Genomic DNA, 23,586 nt, shown 5'->3' with positions numbered 1-23,586 from the left:
TTAGCATTTAGCGTGGTATACTTTTTATCATTTATTAATTGTTCACACCAATTTCACACTGCAGCTGCTTTAATTATGTGGTAAAGCAATTTGATCTCTTTATCCATATTAACACATACATGAGATTTTTTCACTTATTTTCATCCTTTGGCGCTTTGGTTCATTTTCATATTTTTTCGGAATTTAAAGATAGTAAATTCCATGGTTACATTAATACATTTATGAGGTTGATTTACTAAAACTGCTTGTTCAATTAAGTCTTGACAATAAAACGTGGACAATGATTAATTTCAATGCAGAGCTGCAGCAAATTTTGACCTCCCCAGTTTTAGTAAATCAAACCCTATGTGTTCTAGTCAGGTATCCTTTTATACAGGACTATTTTAAAGATTATTTTGATTTGATTTTTGATAATGTACAGTATTATATAATGACAGAAGAGATCACTGAACAATGGATCCAAGAATGAAAACATTATGTGTATTCAGGCTAAGCATTATTATTGTACATGTTGGTCTTAGATTGAACAAAGACTTTGTTCAGCTCATGAAAATGTGTTAATAGTATTAATTGCTAGCCATACTGGATGCACGTTGGGATATAATGAATATAGGGGAGTGAGATGTCCTGCTAGAAATATACAGTGCTTTTTTTAATTCTTTTTTTTTAAACATTACATGTAATTACTGATATCCCACGTTCTGAATAAGAATAGTTAGGTATTTGCATATGAAAAAAAAAAAACAATACGTGTATATGAATCATATGTAAAGCAATAAAGTCCTTTTAACTGTGATGATATATTGAATCAAAAAAGTCCCAGAATAACATGTAATCCAATGAGAAAAGGGCATTTTCCGCCTGAGGACGTGTCCTTGCAGGAAATGCGTTAGGGTTGGATTACGCGCTAATGTCTCGCTGCCATTTCCAGGGATCAGAATAGGCGGCCATTTTAGCCTTGTACCCTCCTGGCAAAGGTGGAACTTTGGACACCTGTGGACCTATCTAGCAGTCGGATGGTCGTGTATGATAGGCTGGGAGTTTCTGTCTGATATTAAAGCTCTGCTTGCTGCTAATGGCAGCATAGAATCTGGTGAGTGCATTATTAGTACTAAGCACAAGTGGTGTTGTGTTAAGATTTAAGGTGGAAGGTTTTCTTTGGACACTGGAAGAAAACCTTTTTTCTCATTGATATAATTTGTTTTATCATTAAAAAAATACTCTTTATTCTGGGACTTTTTTGATTTAATATATCATCACAGTTCATATGTGCATATGATTCATAACATTGTATTTTTTTATTTTTATTCATACATTTAAGTTTTTTGCACATTATCATTTATGTTTCAGCTGGGTTTTGTATGTAGACCTATTTCTAGCTGCCTTCTCTATAGCTCAAGCAAAGGCTTTTTTTTATTATTTTTTACATTTGCTACAATACATTAAACATTTGTCTTGTGGAAACGCTGATAATGAAATTGGGGTTACTTACAGCCTTCGTAAATGTCTGTTGGAATATGTACAGCAGAATGTTGGTAAGATGTTTGCCTCCGAAAGACAGGATCATCATTAAATACAGGCTTGATTCGTTGACTCAGAGAATCATTGTCAGTCTTCTCTGACTACAAAAAAAAAAATGTAACTCATTTAGATATGTAAACACAACATAGAACAATAAAATTTTCTGTAGAGGTATGTTGTAATGAGAAAAAAAAATCTTCATAAGGTAACACAAAATACAGTGTCCTAAAGACCAAGAGCATGATTTGACACAAACTGATGCATTTGAAATTTGGTGTTGGAAAACACATTTCAGAATATAATGGACAGCAAAGAAAAAGGAATACATGCTTTACTTAATGAAGTCCAACTTTTGCTAGAAAACCCGATTGACTAGACTGAAGCTGTGTCATTTTAGACATATTATGAGAAGAACTAACCATTGGAAAAGACAATTATGTTTGGAAAAGTTGAAGCGAAAAGAAGCAGCAAACAACCAGCAATAAGATGGCTGGATACAGTCACAGAAAGGATAAACACGCCAATACAAAGATGGAAGACCCAAAAAGGAGAATGATTATTCAGGAGAAACAATATCTATGCAATTTCCACAACATCAACTTGATGGCAAAATAATAATAATAATAATAATAATAATAATAATAATAATATTGATAATAACAATAATAATGTAAAAATGAACAAATAGCATGTAACATACTACCAAATGTCTACATTTTGTAATTGAAGATGCTTGCAATAAGTATCTCCCACCAAAATATATAGAAAAAACAATTACATCATACATGTGCAGCAACAGCAGAAAACAGTAGGACAAGCAGACCTGACCACAAGGACAACCTGCAGTATCACTAGAACCTGACAGGGAAAAACCCTTGCAAGAGCTGATCCAGGCTATAGAAACACAAGTCCCCTCATATACAATCCAGTAAAGCTTCCATAGACCTCTTTGCCAAAGAGCTATGACTGATCATCTGATTAAGAACAGAAACAGGGAAGAAATTCCCACAGGGGCTGCAAATCGGGCCTGAATCAAGTAACCTGAACCCATAAGGAACCCCTGGTTGCAGCCTGAGCTTTATGCTGACCCTCCAGCCCCACAGTGCTGATTACTTTGTACCTTGCAAGAGAAAAAGCACACTCAAGTGCACAATTATTTGTCCCTAGAATGAAGACTAAAGAATAAAGAGGACAAAAAGCAAAAACAGTGCCTCTAAAGGAAACCACGTGGTTGAAAGTAACATCCTAATGTCACCCATGGCAGGGAGCAGGTCACTCACACTTTTACAAGAAGAATTGTCAAGCCTTCTCAAAGGTGAAGGTCTTACAGCACCATGATGCTGTTCAACAGAGTCCAGGTTAAGACACTTACTCACAGTGGAACCCCCTAAAGAAGGCTTTGGCAGATCCAGGGAGCTGGACTCAATTCCCAAACTGTCTTAGTTATTGATAAGAGTTTCCCCATTTCTGCGGCCTCTTTCACACACACACACACACACCATATTACATACATATTCTGTATTGATTTTTTCCTTTCCAAAAACATTTTAGTGAAAATGATGTAAGTACAATAAAAGCCAATGAACAAGATAATACAGTGTCATATTACAGAGTAGAGATAGAACAAGTATATGCTGTATAGTAAGGAGTGTCAGTTTAATGAGTATCAGTAACCGGCATAACTAGTATCAAAGAGAAAAAGAAAAATATAAAATAATGCAGTTTATCATGCATCATGATAACGTAATTAGCTTCAAGTTGTTTTAAAGGCAAAAGGCTTTTTTCTTTTATCCTAATGCATTCTATGCATTAAGATAAAAAAAACCTTATGTGTTCAACAGCCCCCCTCAGCCCCCCCAATACTTATCTGAGCCCCCTCTCGATCCATCGATGTTGCACGAGAGCCTAGGCCGAGATACAGCAGTGGGTGCCAATGGTTCCTGCTTCTGTCAATCCAAGTCAGCCAGCCAATAAGGAGAGATGGGGGGCGGGGCCCAGCTGTGGCTCAGTGTCTGAATAAATACATAGAGCAATAGCTCGTCTAGAGTGCCTCATAGCAAGCTGCTTTCTGTAGGGGCACTCGGCAGGAGGGAGGGGCCAGGAGCACCTAGAAAGGACCCGAAAAGAGGAGGATATGGGCTGCTCTGTGCAAGACCACTACACAGACCAGGTAAGTATAACATATTTGTTATTTTTAAACAAAAAAAAACAAAACAAGACTTTAATATTACATCTTGTAAATTCATACAAGATGTAATTCTGTTACAGGGGGCTATACCAGCTTTTCCACAGAATACCATCTATGAATATTTGTTGGAAAAGTAACTTTTTACTCGTGCCCTTATTCAACTATCTCACCTTTACCTGTAGCCACTGTTTGAATAAAGATCTTATTATAGCCTGTCCAAACATATTGAAAAAGTTAATTTCCATGAGATGCACTAAACCTTTCACATTGTATATTGTATAGTTTTGTAGAATGTATAATTTTATATATATTTTTTTCAAAGTAAACCCTTTAGCTGCTTAAAACAGCTTCATTTTTATAAACATATTATTATTATTATTATTATTATTATTATTATTATTATTATTATATGATATATAAATATACCATAAGTGATATTTGAAGAAAATATCAATTATTCATTGAATATATATATGTATATATATGTATATATATATATATATATATATATATATATATATATATATGCATGGAAGTGTACAGCTTGTCCTAATGTTTGACCTACGATCATTATTTAATGTCTACCTAGCTACACATTTCTCTCTCCTGGAAAACACAGGTTTATGCTGCAAAACATTCATTAAATATTAAATCATTAATCTGGTGAATTAGCTATTGACTATTGCTCAAAACATAACTGCTGTTTTCATATAGACCATTGATATAATGGATATCATTTCTCAAGGTTAGCTACAGATGAGCAGGCTTCTCATTGACAACCACAGGTAGTGAGATGTCATTCCTAAATGAAATGACACAGGCAACACCCACCATTCTTACACAATGATCCAATGGATGCATATGCAGTGATTCACACATAGAGTAAAACAGCTCTATTGAAGACAAAATAAATGAAACCTTTGTTCTGTTTATGATAGAAGACATTTCACTAATTGACATATTGTTATTACTCCATTGGAAACCTGTATGCAGCCTAATCTTAACACAGAAAAGCAATGACTGAATTTGCAAACTAGAGTACTGCTTGTAAATATCAGGCATGTATGGTTAAACTAAATAAGCCTAAAATGTGCTATCTAAACACAAAAAGGCAATACAACCCATAGTTCAAACACTTATAAAGCAAACACTTTAAAGTTGTTTGTTAAAATGGAACTTAAGGAAAAAAAAAAAGAACAATCAACACATTTAATGCAGAAGGGACATGTCTCTTCTGTATTAAAGTTTTTTGTACCTGTCTGTCCACCCCATACACCGAGCTGTGCTTGCATCCCCCGGGACTGTGACGTCATAAGGGGTGGGGTCACCATGTGACATCACCCGGTGACCCCGCCCTTATGCCTATATAAGTCACTGCTCACCGTGTCCACGGCATTACAGCGGTAGAGAGCGTCATGTCAACATTGGAAGAACAGAAGAAGGAAGAAGAAGAAATATAAGAAGAAGAAGACGATGATGGAGAAAACTGGGCTCCTCCACTAGCAAAAGAGTGGCAAAATAGCAGAAGATAGCGGAGGAGCCCGGCGAGAAGAACCAGAAAGCGTGGAGAAGTCGGAAGAAGACCCCCGAAGTCAGAAGAAGACCCCCGAAGTTGGAAGAAGACCCCCGGGTGGCAACAAAGGAGAAAGCCAGGCTCCTCCACTAGCAACAGAGTGGCAAAAGAGCAGAAGATAGCGGAGGAGCCCGGCGAGAAGACCCCTGAAGTCGGAAGAAGACCCCCGGAGCCGCCTAATAAACTACTTTAAAAACCTGTGTAGTGTGTTTTTTTTTATTGACACTTTTTTCCTCAGGTTGAATGGGTAGGAGTACATGTACCCCATACTAATTCACATAGGGTGGGGGCTCTCTTGTTAAAGGGGCTCTGGATTCCCATAAGAACCCCCCGCCCGCAGACCCCCGACAACCAACAGCCAGGGTTGTCAGGAAGAGACCCTTGTCCTCACCAACATGGGGACAAGGTGCTTTGGGGTGGGGGGCCCACAGGGTGCCCCCCTTCCCCAAAGCACCCACCCCCCCATGTTGAGGGCATGTGCCTGGTACGGTTCAGGATGGGGGGGGGGCGCTTGCTTATCCCCACCCCCTTTCCTGACCAGCCAGGCTGGGTGCTCAGATAAGGGTCTGGTATGGACTTTGGGAGGACCCTTAAAGCCCATACCTGACGACAAGTCTAGCAAGGTGTCAATCTTGGCGATGGAGGCGGCAAGATTGACCTCCTTCTCTAGCACTGTCATACCTGAAGTCACGTTCAAAATGCACGGACTTTAATCCATGTGTGGGTAAGTCATTCATTTGGAAAGTCCGGCGGACCTCAGCCAAAAGTCTGGCGGATTGTCCGCCGGAAAGTCCATTCGTGTGTGGTTGTGTGTCCGCTCATTCGGAAAGTCCGGCGGATCTCAGCTGCAAAGTCTGGTGGATTTTCCATTGGACTAAGTCCGCCGGATAGTCCGATCGTGTGTATGGGGCATTTCACTGGATCTCTGTGGTTCAGGCAGATTATGGGTGATGGAGGGAGAATGTAGGGTGCTGCTCATAGCTTTCTTAAGGATATACAACGCCCTGAGTTCACAGTGTGCAGTGAAATCAGAATAAACAAAAAAAGACTGAAGGTAAGTCTGGAGTTTTAACCACTTCAGCCCCACAAGGTTTAACCGCCTTAATGACCAGGCCATTTTTTGCGATATGGCACTGTGTTATTTTACCTGACAACTGTGCGGTTGTGCAACGCTGTACCCAAATAAAATGCATGTCCTTTTTTTCCCACAAATGGAGCTTTCTTTTGGTGGTATTTGATCACCTCTGCAAGTTTTATTTTTTGTGCTATAAACAAAAAGAGATCGACAATTTTGAAAAAAATATATAATTTTTTTGCTTTCTGCTATAAAACGCATCCAATAAAAAAATGTAAAAAATCTAATCTCTTCATCAATTTAGGCCAGCATGTATTCTGCTACATATTGTTGGTAAATAAAAATCCCAATAAGCGTATTTTGATTGGTTTGCACAAAAGCTATCACGTCTACAAACTATGGGATATTTTTATGCCATTTTTATTTATTTTTTTACTAGTATGGTGATTTTTTAATGGGACTGCAACATTGCTGCGGACAAATCAGCCATCTGACACTTTTGACACTTTTTCAGGAAGTGACATTATTACAGTGATCAGTGCTAAAAAAATGCACTGTTACTGTACGAATGACACTGTCAGGGAAGGGGTTAACATTAGGGACGATCAAATGGTTAAGTGTGTCCCTAGGGGGTGCTTTCTAATTGCATGGGGGATTGTCTGACTGGATGAACACAGAGATTCATGTTTCTGCTTAGCAGAAACACAAACTATCAATCTTCTCCCCCTGTCAGAAGGGTGATCTGCCTTGTTTCCATAGGCAGATTTCCATTCTGCCTCGCTCGGGAACGATCGCAGGTGGCCGGGGGACCCGTTGATTGGCCCCCCTCTGCCCAATTAGTGCGCCCCCAGTGTCTATTGCACAAAATGACGTTCAGTTATGTAGTTTCATGCAATAGACCCGACCTGCTGCAGTACATCTGTGGTGGGGGGTCGGCAAGTTGTTAATATGTATGGAGAGTATAAAAAAAACTGAAATGTTCTATGCTATTGTCAGAGATATACATCTACCAGACAAAATGTTACAGGATAAATTATCTGATTGCTATGTTTTTATAGCAGATTGTCCTGTTTTATAGCAAGCTTGAACATTTTCAGAAAATATAATCCTCCGCTATAGTGAAAACAATTAAAATAAAACTGTAACCAATTTCTCTTGTGCGGCACACACTGAGTTTCCATAAAAATGACAGAGAAAATTCCCATAGGATGATGGTTTTAGGATTCATTTTTCATCTATTCAGTCAGCTCTTACTTATTGGATCATATACTTACTTTACACAGACTGCAAGAGAAAGATGATATTAATGGTATGAGATTTATCACATGGTAACCGGGTATTCTGAAAATTCTGAACATCATATCGTAACCATGCCATATGAAAGTTCACTAAGCATTTTCATCTATATTAACTGTACTCAGTAAAAGAGCATGTGAAAGGCTTGTTACTGCAACTTACAGTATGTAATGAATGGTTGTTCAGTGTTTTCATTGATCATACCATAAAATGGTAGAACTATTGACCTCCTAACCACTAACTAGAGAGAGTGGGATGATTAAAGGTGATGCCTCAAAACTGTCATCTTACTTCACTTAAATGTTCCCATTCCTTTGGGCTTTCAGTATAAATGATCTCTTTATGCTCTCCAAGATCCAGCTGATCTGTGCTTCTCAGAGTTTTTTTTTTTTTTACTCATAATCAGAGCGCATATGAAAAATACTGAGCCATGCAGGGACAGAAATTATAGTACATCTAAGATATGTTTGTCTTGCACAGCAGACTATTGTTAAAACCTGTATATATGGTAAAAATGTAGATCTTATATTAATTTCATTTTCATTTCATTCATTGTATTTCAATTATTTCTAGCTTAATCGTATCAATCTATGAGATCTTAAAGTTTTTAAACTTACTTTTTGAAGAATCCTACATATTTACTGCATTTAATTCTGTGACTATGCACTGCTGTGCCACACATTTCATAGAGACTGCTTTCTGAACTACTGCTGAGAGGGAGAGTTTCAGGAGATGGAATCAGTACAGAAATCACTACTTGCTGGCAGAAAAGTACCATAGGATATGTAATCCTTGGAAATAGGAATCCAAAAGAAAAAGCTGTAAGTGAGCAGAGAGATGTTTGAAGTAAGCTCATACTGGATTGTATGCTAAAGGCATAAATTAACTATAGAGCTCCTTCAAGTAGCTGTGCTTTATTAAATGTGACTTGAGAGTTATCCATATCCACCCAGAGTATAGTACTGCTACCCAAGATGTTAAAATCCAGTATGATCAAAAGGAACACACTGTGGCTGATTTAGTAAAGTAAAGCCAGTTTACTTTGCAAAATTAATTTTCACTTTGCAATTGGCTGCATTTAATTTTTTTACACCGGATGTGCATATGCAAAACCTCCAAACTGAAACAAATTCAGTAGAAACAGTGTGAATCAATGCAACAATTGTGCTGGGCATTCTATAATATTACTCAGAGCAGTTGGGCACTGACAAGTGGCAGGAGACTTGGGAAAATGAAGGTGGGGAAGGTAACTAGAGTAGTAGGCAAACTCCTCACACTGGCTCTCATCCGAACCTGCGGTTGGAGGTTGTTCCAGCCTCTTGCCTCTGCCTACTGCAAGGATGACACTCTTTTCCCTTTCCCTGCCTTTAACATTTTCTCTTCCTGACATTTTTAGTATATGAGGATGATTTTTTCCTAATATGTAATTCACTATTCAATATGTAATTCACTAGGAAGGGAATCACAACGGGCAAGATATAAACTATATACAATAACACTATACAATCACCACACAAAAAAAAAAAAAAAACTGTTTTAGTACATAGACTCATCACACAATGATCATATGACAATGGCAAAGTGGTACAAGGTACATTGCCCCTCTGACGGCATTAGTGACAACAGCCTGGAATTCTGCTCACTGTAGTGTTGTTCTCTATAAATATATAAAAACAAAAAAAAATAGTAGCTGTTCTTATTATCAATCAAAGTAATATAATGACTGCTGCCCTGCTGGGGACACAGAAGAGCTCTTTAGTTAGGACACACAATATTGTGAAGAACCATCAGGGAGATAAGAGACAAAAGTTACAGAGCATGACTTCAAGTACTTGTTTTTTTTTTTTAATGCCCTAAACTTTGTATCTTCTGGGGAAATAATTAAGGTACTGTATTTGAAGGTTACATTCCTCTAAATCCAAAAAAGAGATGGAAGTGAGTTGTTCAATACACATTTACTGTAGGCATGTACAATCATCACTTGTGCTCAATAACTCAGGTTCAGCAGCTCTTCACAAAATAGGGACCCCCTTAAAAAGGGGTCTCACCCAGAATTGAGAATCCATATATAGGCAGACTAATAAGAGTACCAAACAAATGTCCAATATCTTATAATGATAAAATCAGTTAATAGCTAACACATTTCAGCGGTCAAACAAATCCACCCCCCCCCCCCCCTTTCTGGGATAAAATAGACATTAAAAATATAGAAAGAATAATTGCATGAGCGCAATGTAGAATGCAGGTTACCACATATAAAAGTTTAGCTATACAAACAGCATCTATGTACAAGTATTATTCAAGGGTTTTTCAAAAAGTGTCCACACTTTTTTCTTAGCTCTATAAAAGCACTTTTTTAGCTCTATTTTTTATCTCTTTTAAATATAAAAACATACAGGAACTTTCTGAAGACCCCACATACTTAGAAGCCATATAAATAATCAATTCTTACAACAAGACAAACCTAGAAAGTACTGGGGGTAAAGACCCATACAAGAAATAACACAGAACACAGAATTCCCACAAGCTCACTAAGATTTCTCATTAAAAACAACACATCCAGCTTTTGTCATATTATTGAAAAACACAGACAATAAATACATGACATACTAATACCATTTTGATGTTGCAATAATGTATGACACATATATTAATATTATCACGACATAACATCAGTATAAACCATAACAAGCAGTGCAAGGAACTAATGATTCTTTAAAAGGTTTAAAAGGTTCAGATATGAATAAAATTGTACTTCTGGTTTAGAATGGTGGGGCACGTGAAGCCTACGTTTATTTTTATTTTTTCTAAATCAGCAAAAAGGAACAGTATTTACATTTAATGAGAAATCCCCCTTGTGCTGGTACCAGCTGTCTTAGTTGAAATCCTCTACCCCAGATCTGTGGGGATTAAAGTAGTTGTAAACCCAGTTACACCAATTCTATCAAAAGGTAAGCCTATAATAAGGCTTACCTGTAGGTACTGGAAATATCACCTAAACCTGCATGGTTTAGGAGATATGTAGCATATACACTTGTGTCAATGTCATCGGCACATGCACACTGATGAAAGGGCATGATTGTGCTGTTTCTAAAGTGCCCATGCTGTGACCGGTGGCTCCCAAGCACGTGCACGGGAGTGACATCATGTGACTCTGGCCAGTAACAGAGCCAGAGTCCATGGCCCCGGAAGGAAGACGGGTGAAGATGGATGTTAGGAAAAAATCACCAGTGGGGGCATTGGGGACATAGCGGTCTTAGTTTGCAGGTAAATGGCACATAATGGGCTAGTGTGTGATGCATTATGCTTTTACTTTGCAGGGAACAAAAGGTGAAGTAGAAACCATCAGGGTTTACTTCCTTTTTTATACAAATGCTTGGCCTGTCATAAGCACTCGCTAAGAGTGCCAACTATGTCCGCCCTTTGCACCCCATTCCTAAATTTACAGAAGTTGTACTAAAGCTTCAATGGATGAAAAGTCACCTATGAATGGAAGATGGGCAGTTGAATTAAAAGGTCTGCCTTTAGTGGGTCAGAAGGGAAAAATATGACAAAGGTAATGGGTAATGGGAAACAAATGAACTATTTATTATAAGTTAGTGCATCTGAAAAAAGATATGTGTTATTATGATACTTTGCAAGTGAGCATCATTAGTTCCCTGCACTACTTGTTATGGTTTATACTGATGTCATGTCTTGCTAATGTTATCATACATGGCACACACTGTTGCAACATTATGATGATATTTCCCTTTCATGTATCTATAGTTTGCATTACCAGTTTTCTATTGATCCACTTTAAACTCCCATGATGAATTCCTATCCTGTGTTTAATGTTTCATTCACTCCTGTAGTTTACATTTGCTTGGCAGTGTAGGGGCTGACTGTGCTGTTGTTTTTATTTAGAATTATAATGAATGTTGTTTGGTATTATTATTATTATTATTATTATTATTATTATTATTGTATTATTATTATTAATAATAATATTGTTTATTATAATTATTTTATGTATGTATTTATATATTTTTTTATTATTCCCAATACTTTTTAGGTTTTAAGTAAACATATGGCTTTCAAGTATAATACGTAAATGGAAGTTATCTAGATATCTTTTTATTTTATTTCTTTTTTTAATATATTTTTCTTTATTAGCCTCAAAGAAGTAGTAGTGTCTTTGACTTCTGAAATGTGTTGGTGATTTGATATTTTTCTTCTGTGAACTGATTTTTTCATTAAAATATATTAGACTCTTGGGAATTTGCTTGACTCACTTATTAGTCTGTCTGTGATTGCTTTGCAATCCTACTACTTTTTTTTTTTTCCTAAATATGTCCTGGGTGCTTGTTAAGTTCACGTAGAATTTGTTGGGTAGAGTTTATTTTGCATAAAGTTCCCAAATAGCAGTCAGTAGCTGGTTAAAAAAAATGCTGTTTTACTTTCCAGACAATTCTGTGCACACTAGAGGGTGAGAGGGAAACTGGCAAACAAAACACAAATAAAAACTCAAATAGTTTCTCACTACAGTGCAAGGCAATTTGGAGTGACAAAATTGCTTCCAAAGCATCCAGGGCCACATATGACATTTGTTGTGAGGGGAGTTGAAAAATCAGAAAACAGCATTATTGCAGCAGTGTGCATTGAGCAGAAAGAAATCAATAAGCAGTAGGAAGATTGGATCCTAGAGAATAGAAGAGATAATTAAAGTAACATAGATCACAACCAATCATACCAAAAGTTGAACAATCTGAAAATGAAAGAGGAAACAGCTAATGAGAGTGAAAGTTCAATTGTAAACAGCATATGTGTAAGGCAGTTTCAGGAAATTGTCAAAGATATTATGAAAATTATTGTTCCAGCATTGCAGAACCATTTTAATAACTATAGTAAAATACACAAAAAAAAAAAAAACTTTTTTGACTATGGTTACTTTACTGATAATACATAGTCCAATCTTTTGACTGACAAAAAAATCAGGCCTGTCCTTACTCACATATCATCTCGCACTAGAAGCTAAAGTGGATTTCCCTTTTATTATTTGTACTTGCACAATTGAAGAATCTTTTCAAAATGGTTTCAGACTTTTAGCATTTAGCTATGTTCATAATCTGTATTTTGTTGACATCCTGCACCACCCAAATATAGCGCTAGAGATGTTTAAATGTCTGAATGACAAGCAAATATTGAGTAGTTTTGTTGTCAGCACTGCTGACAGCTGAATAAAATTAAACTCAGTATGCAATCTGCTCTCATAATATATGTACTTCTTGTGTATACATTCAACATGCTGTAAATCTTTGCCATTATTGAGACATCCCTAAATATTGTTGCTATTGACATCATTTGTGCATGCTCATTTTATTCCTCATTCATGGCACAATAGGTGTGAAAAATTGCAGTGATCTATAGAGTACTTTGCCAGGGTGACTTAAGGCTTCATCTATGGTAGAGGTGCTTGATCGCATGAGTTTCCAGAAAACCTTCAAACTTCTCTTGGCTTAGCTCAGTTGCTGAGTGTGAGATTGGTGGAAGATATCCATGTAATGGCAGAAGCAAGGTTTGGGAAAGCGAAGGAAAAGTATATATCCAAGATCGTGCCCGCCTCAGTGGGAGCAGGGACTAAATAGACAACACCATCAAACACAGCAATAGAGGAGTACAGGATCTTTACTAATTATTTGGTGGCATTGGGGAATGGTGTTATGACTTTTTCTGCAGGGTGTAATTCCAGTGTAGTGTGCTAATTTGTACAAACTATATATGATTTCTGACATAAACTATAGTAGCCTGAAATAGGAGACACCATCTGCAAAATAGAAGCCAAATATCCATTTCACTTATGTTCCATTGTATGTATTACATTTCTGTGGTCTGTGGTCTCATAAGAGGAACTTGGGGGCCTCCCTGAAGTGCTGAAACAAGAAGGTTAAGAAAAGATGACCAGTTTTGCTGGTCACCCCGGCTGCATTAGAGGTATGCCTTTCTTTCACTGGCCTGGGTGTCTATTTAGACAATGTGCTCCAAATGGCCTCCAATGGTGCCAAAACAGCATAACGTCAGAATGCATGTGTGTCATGATGTCACGGAGGCATGTCTTGATTTCAGGATGCAGGATGCAAGTAGCACAATGATGTCACCATGCACGTGCGGAAACACAAGACGACCATGGTGTGTATACTTCACAAACCATTACCCAGGAAATAGCCAACTCTTAAAATCACAAAAAAATACAACCAAAACTATTTTATTTTATTTTATAAATATCACAGATATAAGCCTATCTAACTTTTCCTATAAATGTAAAGCCTATTTAATTTGCATATTGAATGCTGAACTGGCTCGCAGTATGCCCACAATTCTAATTAATTAGTTAATATAGCACACTCAGGATATAACGCCAGATCTGGTTCATAGTATCTATCTACAGTATATGTATGGTGGACTCATGCTATGGTATACCCTGGCATATGAAGCTCACAAGCCTTTCCTTGGAGTCTTCCAGCAAAATGTATCCTATGTCATACAACCTATGAGATCTCAGTGAGGTTCAAGTTGTAACTTGTTTTGCTATCCCTCAGAATTGCATACATATCAACCAATCAATAAGAATATATAAAACAAACGGTCTGGTTCAATCTTAAATACAAGTTGGGACAGTACGACTCTGGAATCCATGTATTATTGAGCACATAATGTCCCTGTCTTGGGAGTATATTAACCTTTATGCGATGTTGGATTACTGAGAACATACTACTCCAAGGACTTTTCTGTATCCATATGTAATACAAACTACCACAATATGGTATCTCAGTAAGGTCTAGGTTGGGACTTGTTTTGCTATCCCTCATGCTGAGTACATACGACCGGACTTTCCGGTGGGATAGGTCCGATGGAATCATTCCCTCGGATATTCCGATCATGTGTGGGATAATCCGATTGTTTTTCTTTTAAAAATTCAGACGGACCTAGAAATAGAACATGTTTCAAATCTGTCCGACGGACTGAATTCCTATCGGGAAAACTGTTCGTCTGTATGCTGGTCTGACAGACCAAATACGATGCAAGGGCAGCTATTGGCTATTGAACTTCCCTTCCTGGTCCCGTTATACGTCATCACGTTCAAAACGAACAGACTTTCGAACAGACTTTAGTCCATTTGTGTGTGGGCAAGTCCATCATAACTCAGTTTAAAGTCCATTGGGAAGACCGTCTACCAAAAATCCGGTCGTGTGTATGCAGCATCAGAGTTACATGCATATCAACCAATGAATAAGGATATATAATGGAAATGTCCAGTCCAATCTTAAAAAAAAAAACAGTACTACACTGTAATCCATTTATTATTGACAACATTATGTCCCTGTCTTGAGAGTATATTAACCTTGATATGATGTTGAATTACTGAGAATATACTGAGAACAAGGACTTCTCCCTTTTTTTTTTCTTGGGGGGTGCTTTTTTCAGCAGCTGCTGTGGAATTTTGTAATTGGCCGGTTATGAAATTAATTGTGGCACTTTGGTTCTAGTGTATTATTTTATATTTGATATATGAGTAAAAGAATGTGGTTTTATATTTAAATGTATATGATGCCAAGTTGTCTCCCAGAATTCATAAGGTACATTCAGTGGTCTTGGAAAGTGCTATAAACCAATAGTAGAGTTGGAGCCTTAGTCAGGTTTTTACAATTACATTTATTTCAAATTCAATGTACTGCCAGCTCTAAATGTGTAATCATTAGGACACTTTGGATCTGAAAGATACATTTAATTATTGTTTGCCTTATATACAGTGCTGAGCATAAATGAGTACACCCCAAACAGATGTGTCAGAAAACCTTTAGGCTCCTTTCACACATGCGGACCATATGTCCGTATTTCATCCATCTGTTTTCAGATGAAATACGGAAATACATGCATCTCTATGGGATAGCGAGTGTCAGTGGATGAACATCCGCTGACACCCCATATCATCTGTCTCTGTTATGGTCCGATTCTGCAGATGGAGGAAAATCCTATTTTTCTATCCGTCTGCAGACCGGATCAGATGAACATGGACAGTCCGTGTTCATCCAATCCCCCATAGAGGAGAACAAAGATCTGACAGGGCGGTCCCTGCATAGTGTGCAGGGACCCCCCTGTCATCCCCTGGCTCAGCGGGGATAAACTGAGCGATCCCTGCTGAGCAAGCGGATGTTCGCGGGGCGGATCATCACGGATCCATCCTGTGTGAAAGGGGCCTTACTTTCCCTGCAGAATTAACAGTATTAAAGAAATTAAACAGATGTCCATCAGATAGTTGATAATAAAAGGGCGTTGCTTAACAAAGTAAAACCCTTCCTTCTTCCCATTGCATGCTGTCAGCAATGAAACCACATGGAAGAGAAAGGTCACAAGGCCTGAGAAAGAAAATAATTTCTTTACACAAGAAAGGTGAAGGCTACAAGAAGATCAACAAAGCTTTATTTATCAGTCAGAATATCGCAGCAAAAAGTGATACAGACATTTAACAAAGATGGAACTGCAACCATCTCACAGAGACATCCAGGCCATCCACAGCAGTTAAAACCTCAACAGGAGTGTCTTCTGATGTGAAGGGTTGAAGAAAATTGCCATGCAAGTTCACTGCAGTTGGCTAAAGAAGTATAAAGCCAAACTGGGATGACTGTTCCCCATAACACAATACGGCGTACACTGCAGAGGAATAGCATGAATGTGTGTCGTCCATGAAGAAAGCCTCTCCTAAAGCCCATGCACAAAAAGGCCACTTAGAATTTTCCAGGACCCATACTGAAAAAGAAGAAGACTACTGGGACTCTGTACTCTGGAGTGATGAGACTAAGATACATGTTTTTCTAACTAATTGCTTCAAAACTGTATAATGTTACAAAGGTGAGGAGTACAATAAAATGCATGGTGCCTACAGTGAAACATGGTGGTGGCAGAGTCCTTCTGTGGAGCTTCATGCTGCCGGTGTAAGGGAGCTGCAATTCATTGATAGTATCATGAATTCAGAGATGTACATTTAAAGAGAAGATGCTACCATCACTCCGTGCCCTTGGTTGTCATGTACTTTTCCAACATGACAATGATCCAAAACACCATGTTTTAAGAGAAGTGTGCCATTTTAGCACAACTGGTAACAAAGGACTATAAGCTAGCATCAGCAAGAATAGGGGAATGCACTCAAATTTAAGCCAGCTGCACACTGACATGGTCTTGGACCTTGGAATTTGCATATTCCTTTATTTCTCCCATAATTAATGTTGTTTACCAATGTTTAAAAAAAAAACCTGAGGTTGTCAGACAAAATTTATAACAGTTTCTTATTTCTTTAGCAGGGGTGAGCTCTCCCCACGTCAGAAAAGGCCTTCTTTCTTGAATTTTTTTTAAAGATGTAGTATCACTTCAAGTTAAAAATCATATTTGAACCCACCAGGGGACCTTGTGAATGTATAACTTTCCCATTCTAAACTGTATTGTAGTTGCTGAGTAGCATGGTCAGAGAGATTGTGTTTCTGTTTAACAGAAACCGGCTGCAGTGCTGATCTGTGTAATCTGATGGGGCGAGAGTCCCTGCTCTCAAAAGATGATAGCACATCACCTGTGTGCATGGAGGGATCTGTAATTGTTTTTCATTCAAACTGCTGGTTGAATAAAACAACTCTGCACGAATGCCCTGTATACCCTCCTGTCTCTGGCAGCCGGGGCATGCTACAGGTTATTCACTACAGCAGAGGAAGACATTCACCCTGCCAGTGCTAGAAAAGTGAATGAGCAGCACTAGGACTTTAGATTCCACACACCACTGCTAGAGAAAATAACCATGTAATTGTTTGGGGGGGGGGGGGGGGCAACTGGATTTTAGAGCGAGGGTCAATTGGATTTGCTGGAGAAAATAGAAGGGAGACATGTAGGATCTGGGGGCAGGCTCTACAAACAAGATTTCAGCATCTCAGGAAGAAACAACAGGAGGAATGTGAGCAGCAGCCCAAGGAAATACAGTATGGGACATGTAAGCAGCAACCTGGGGGGAGACAGTAAAGGACATATGAACAACTGGCTAGGGAGGGAAGGGGAAGAGATGACCTTCCAGCCAGGGAGACGCAGAGCAAGACAAGACTGGACAAAGAGGGGAGATGATGAGAATTGGATTTATTTTTGTAAGTGCCTGTGATCAGGTAATATGTAACAATACTATTATTCACATTTCCACATCAATCTAAATAGGAAATTCAGTGCACAAAGAATACTGGGTGGTGGTTGTAATGCTCACTGTAACTTCTCTAGGGGAACACCCATGATTTGGGCTTTAGCCTGAGAAGGAGCTACAGCCAACCTAAACAGAGATAGAAAATTCCATATTATTTTGGAATCAATGCACATTTTTAAACAGAGCCAAGGGCTATGTGCACTGGGCTGCCCTGGGGGAAAAAAATAATATATATTTTGAAGTTATGGCAATCATTTTTTGTTCTACCATGGTATGTTTTTCAGCAGTGGATCATTGGCCCTTTATTTACCCAGTACCGTATATGAATGGCGCGGGATAGATATCCATTAGGAAGATGATCAGCCCAGTGATCACTGTTCTCTGAGCTGTCATTCAACAGCTCAGCACACAGATACACTGTACACAGCTGGTCCATGGGGCTAGGCACCATGTAATCTCTGTGATTGGTCAACACAACAATCAATTGGTAATATATACAGTGCTGATCCCTTCCCTTCCCCTTACAAGAGTGACTGGATTGGCAGTTGCATACTCATTCATTCTGTTGCAGTGGCACTGAGATTTTTTTTAACCCTCTCATGCCCTCCTCTTGGACTGCTATGAGAAAGCACCAGCAGAGGGCAAAATATGTTAGCCCTGGTACACGCGGTTGGACATTCCAACGGAAAATGTCCGAGCGGACCGTGTTGTTGGATAATCCGACTGTGTGTGGGCTCCATCAGACTAGGAATATCCGACGGACATTTTTTAGAGCTGGGCTATAAAACTTTCCGACAACATGATCCGATCGGACTTTGTCCAATTGTGTGTAGAGAATTCCGACAAAGTGCCACGCATGCTCAGATCAAATTCCTAGACCAAAGCTATTGGCTACTAGCCTGAACGTAGTCCCGTCGTAATGAAATAATGTCATCACGCTACGTAAGATCGGATTTTCCGACAACTTTGTCCAACCGTGTTGTATGCAACACAAGTTTCGGACAAAATCCGACGGATTTTGTTGTCGGAATGTCCGACTGTGTGTACAAGGGCTTAGAGTTACTCCTTAGCCACTTATTATTTAATGTTTTTACCTGTATTAATATAGTTTTTCTAATAAAGGGTGTTTTTTTCAATGGGTGCAGCAACCTGGACTTCCCGTTCATTTATACTATCTCCAGTCCTGTCCACAGTGGCCTGTAAATTAACCCCTCATCTCCTTTTCCCTGCACATCTGAACATTAACCCCTTCATCCCTAACCTGCCACTATACATGATCACTATATTAACTTTCTCCTTGCTCTTTGTATGATCTGTACATTAATGTACCCAATGTGCCATTTTCAAGCTCTGTGATTAAACCCCTCAGTACTAGCATGTGTCCTCATTTTCAAAAAAAAGTGGCAAAAAAGAGAAAAGCACACAGTCTCTACTTTCCAAGAAAGGGTCATTTTGGGGGTTTTGTACTAAAGAAAAAGTTGTTATTAAATACCACCAAAATAAATCTATCTGTCTCAAAATGATAAAAAAATGAAAAATCAATCAAACTGAAAAATGGCCTGGTAATGAAGGGGTTTTACAGGCTGGTACACAAATGGTATACATACTTCTTTACGCAATGAAGATAAATGTTATTCAATTAAAAATTAGACATATTTTCCTTTTCAAAGAAACTCCTTGACAATGTAGGGTGACTATTGAGTTTTGATGCATCCCTTTATCCACTAAGGCCATTTTTTATTTTTTTTTGCAGTACAGCGCTGTGCTGCTTTAACTGACAATTGGGCAGTCATGCAACACTGTAACCCAAAAAAATAAAAAATAAAATTGATGTCCTTTTTTCCCACAAACATAACTTTCTTTTGGTGGTATTTGATCACCTCTGCGTTTTTTATTTTTTGTGCTATAAACAAAAAGAGCAACAATTTAGGAATTAGCTTTTTGCTAAATGAAATATCCCCCAAATTTTTTTTAAAAAACGAATTTCTTCCTAGGTTTAGGCCAATATATATTATTCTACATATGTTTGGTACAAAAAAATTGCAATAAGTGTATATTGATTGGTTTGTTCAAAAGTTATAGCGTCTACAAACTATGGGAAAGAATGATGTCATTTTTATGGCATTATTATTATTATTATTATTTTTTTACTAGTAATGGTGGTGATCTGCATTTTTTTGCGGTGCTGCAACATTGCAAAGGACAGATCAGACACTTTTGATACATTTTTGGGACCACTGACATTTTTATAGCGATCACTGCTATAAAAATGCACTGATTATCATGTAAATGTCACTGGAAGGGAATGGGTTAACACTAGGGGGCGATCAATGGGTTAAATGTGTGTTTCCTAGGTGTGTTCTAACTGTGAGGGGATAGGACTGACTGGAGGAGGGGACATGTTGTTGTTCCTACTTAGTAGGAACAAACAATATGTCTCTTCTCTCCTGACAGAACAGGGATTTGTGTTGTGTCCCCGTTCCTGCTTTCGTGCATGCAATCGAAATTTGGCCCAAAGTGTCAATATTTTGTGTGGCCACCATTATTTTCCAGCACTGCCTTAACCCTCTTGGGCATGGAGTTCACCAGAGCTTCACAGGTTGCCACTGGAGTATTCTTCCAATCCTCCATGACATCACAGAGCTGGTGGATGTTAGAGACCTTGCACTCCTCCGCCTTCAATTTGAGGATGCCCCCACAACTTCTTTAGCAAGGCAGGGGTCATCTTGGATGTGTGTTTGGGGACGTTATCATGTTGGAATACTGCCCTGTGGCCCAGTCTCCGAAGGGATCATGCTCTGTTTCAGTATGTCTCAGTACATGTTGGCATTCATGGTTCCCTCAATTACCTGTAGCTCCCCAGTGCCAGTGCAGCCCCAGACCATGACACTCCCACCACCATGCAAGACTGTAGGCAAGACACACTTGCCTTTGTACTCTTCACCTGGTTGCTGCCACACACACTCGATACCATCTGAATCAAATGTTTATCTTGGTCTCAGCAGATTCCAGTAATCCATGTCCTTAGTCTGCTTGTCTTCAACAAGCTGTTTGAGGGCTTTCTTGTGCATTATCTTTAGAAGATGCTTCTTTCTGGGAAGACAGTCATGCAGACCATTTTGATGCAGTGTGCGGCATTTGGTCTGAGCGATAACACCAAATTTAACACACCTGCTCCCCATTAGTTATTTTGATGGGACAGCAAATGTACACTGTTATACAAGCTGCACACTCACTACTTTACATTGTAGCAAACTGTCATTTCTTCACTGTTGTCACATGAAAAGATATAATAAAATATTTACAAAGAGGTAAGGGGTCTATCTATCTATCTATCTATCTATCTATCTATCTATATATCTATATATATCAGGGGTCTCAAACTGGGGGCCCTCCAGCTGTTACAAAACTACAAGTCCCATGAGGCATTTCAAGGTTGACAGTTACAAGCATGACTCCTACAGGCAGAGGCATATATATATATGGGTGTACTCACTTTTGTGGGATACTGTCTCTCTCTCTCTCTCTCTCTCTCTCTCTCTCTCTCTCTCTCTCTCTCTCTCTCTCTCTCTCTATATATATATATATATATGTATATATATATATTGCTCATCCACTAAACTGTGTAGTAGATGTAGAATGTCTAATATTTACAGTATTATATAACTTCTCTGGATCACTCCACAAAACAAATCAATAATAAAAACAAAGAGCAAAGACATAGGTATATTGATAATCACCCTTTGGTTTGAAAAATTATATTTTCTATATATTGCTAATTTCATTCTATTCTTTCTGTCTGTGTAGAATCACAAGCACAGCAGGTTAATTGGAACAAATGAGTCTTTAACAGAATTGGGCAAAAGAAGCCAGATGAGCCTAGGCTACATAGTGCAGATACTCCACCAGTCTCAAGTGACCATCTCCACATCTAAGTAAGAGAAAAATCAATTATCGTGATAGCACGTTCAATGCAAGATCCTCTTCAGCAGCTTTACAAAGATTAAACCAGCTGCCATCTGGGAAATAGTCTTAAAAATACAAGTCCAACTAACCACAATACTTCATTTGACTATAAAGTACATTTTAGATTTATAAACAGTGCTGAATCACCTGCTTACATTTAAAAAAATAATTACAGTCAATGGCAATATACTACATTTCTGTAATTTCTTTACTGCTGACCCAACGTTTCTGTAAAAGTCAAAAGGTAGCTATGTTTATTAAATAGCACACCTAATTAAATTGCATTGTTTCTTTCTAATGAACAAAATAACCATGCAAGATCCTTAAGTCACATTTTAAAATGTAACAATGATGAGTATAATTTGATTATTAAAAAAGTTGCCATTATAAATGTGAATAACATTAAGATAATAGACAAGCATGACATAAAATTGGATGAAGGCTCAAAAAAGAGTAGTGACTCTCTCAACATCTGAGGATGAAAAATGAAAAAATAAAAAATAAAACAGAAGGTAGCTTAATTTTATTTATTTCACCACCAATAAAAGGAAAGGTTTCTTACGCCTTTAATAGCAAGAAAAGCTATCAAGACAACATTCCATGTGCCACAGTGGCCTGCTGAATCACAAAACTCCTGCCTTATTGCAAGTATACAGCCTACCTAGAACAGGTAAGGGGCCACTCTGGGCATTGCACAGAGCAGCTACAGTAAGTATAATATTTTTTTTTAATTTTTAGAAAGCATCCTAATCTGAATTTTCATTATTTGCTTGTAATTCTATGAATAACAGCATTTAGACTGATGGGGAAAAGGCAGTACTATGAACCAGTCAGGCTTTTTTACATGGAAAAGTGCTGTGGTTTTAACAAATAGAGCCTGCTGATTGGAGCAGAATGCATACATGTTCTCAACAGTGTGCTTATCTCCTCTTCTCTCACAATCCTGTCAGTTTGGCTAAGCTGGAAAAAAGTAAATGGTGAGGATTTTCATAGTGCCTAGCAGGGGTGTCTGGATTTAAAAAAAAAAAAAAATGGGTAAACAGAATTGCATTTTCTTTGGCAAAAAAAGACAATAGGCTTTGAATTTAGGTATTTCTTTATCCCACAGTAAAGAATTTTAAAGCAAACTTTTAAAAATCACTATATGTCTAGTTCTAGTTTAAGTGACTTTTCTTACCAGGTATTTTTAATTGCTACTGATATTTTTTTTAAATGACAACCTGAGAAAAATACTATTTTTCTAATTTCCAAAAAAAAAGAAAAAGCTGCCATTTGAACTTGTTGATTTATAACTTAGAAGAGACATCAATTTCTCCAACTACTCCTGTAAGGCTGAGAATGGATTGCCATATCTCATGGTGATAACATTTCTTAGGTGTGAATGCTATTTCATTTACAGTGACACATGTGACAGAGACTTGACATAAAAGTACTTAAAAGTAATGTTGATCTTTCAATCTCCAGAAAGTCAAAAGTGCATTTCTCAACATGTCTTTCTAACAATGTGACACATTAGAATAGGTGTTGTATATAAGGCTTTGAAGCAGTAGAACACAATTTACTGGTGTGTTATTAGCGTAATAAGCAAAACATAATTATAATCTGCAAAATTAAAGAATCAATGTTTTGACAAAATTAAATGTGATACCTGCTTTTAATTTAAAATGGAAGTAAACCCTTCCAAACAACTTTGACCTACAGGTAAGCCTAGATTAAGGCTTACCTGTAGGTCCAAGTAATATCTCCTAAACCTATAT

The 23,586-nt window shown here is 37.9% G+C and overlaps 1 protein-coding gene across 9 annotated transcripts in view; it reads right to left on the bottom strand.

The window, feature by feature from the left end:
• The window catches only part of CACNA2D1 (calcium voltage-gated channel auxiliary subunit alpha2delta 1), a 930,857-nt gene that overhangs the window by 438,148 nt on the left and 469,123 nt on the right, over positions 1-23,586 (bottom strand). For all 9 annotated transcript variants that reach the window (XM_077469518.1, XM_077469511.1, XM_077469509.1 and 6 more), the window contains one exon: positions 1,493-1,622. In XM_077469518.1, the coding sequence (XP_077325644.1) occupies positions 1,493-1,622 (130 nt within the window). The remainder of the gene's footprint in view (positions 1-1,492; positions 1,623-23,586) is intronic.

Source organism: Lithobates pipiens, unplaced genomic scaffold (genome assembly GCF_037356315.1).
Source record: "Lithobates pipiens isolate NorthernLeopardFrog02 unplaced genomic scaffold, aLitPip1_a1.2 Scaffold_8, whole genome shotgun sequence".
NCBI classification, from domain to species: Eukaryota; Metazoa; Chordata; class Amphibia; order Anura; family Ranidae; genus Lithobates; species Lithobates pipiens.
This window is presented reverse-complemented; position numbering and strand designations above follow the sequence as displayed.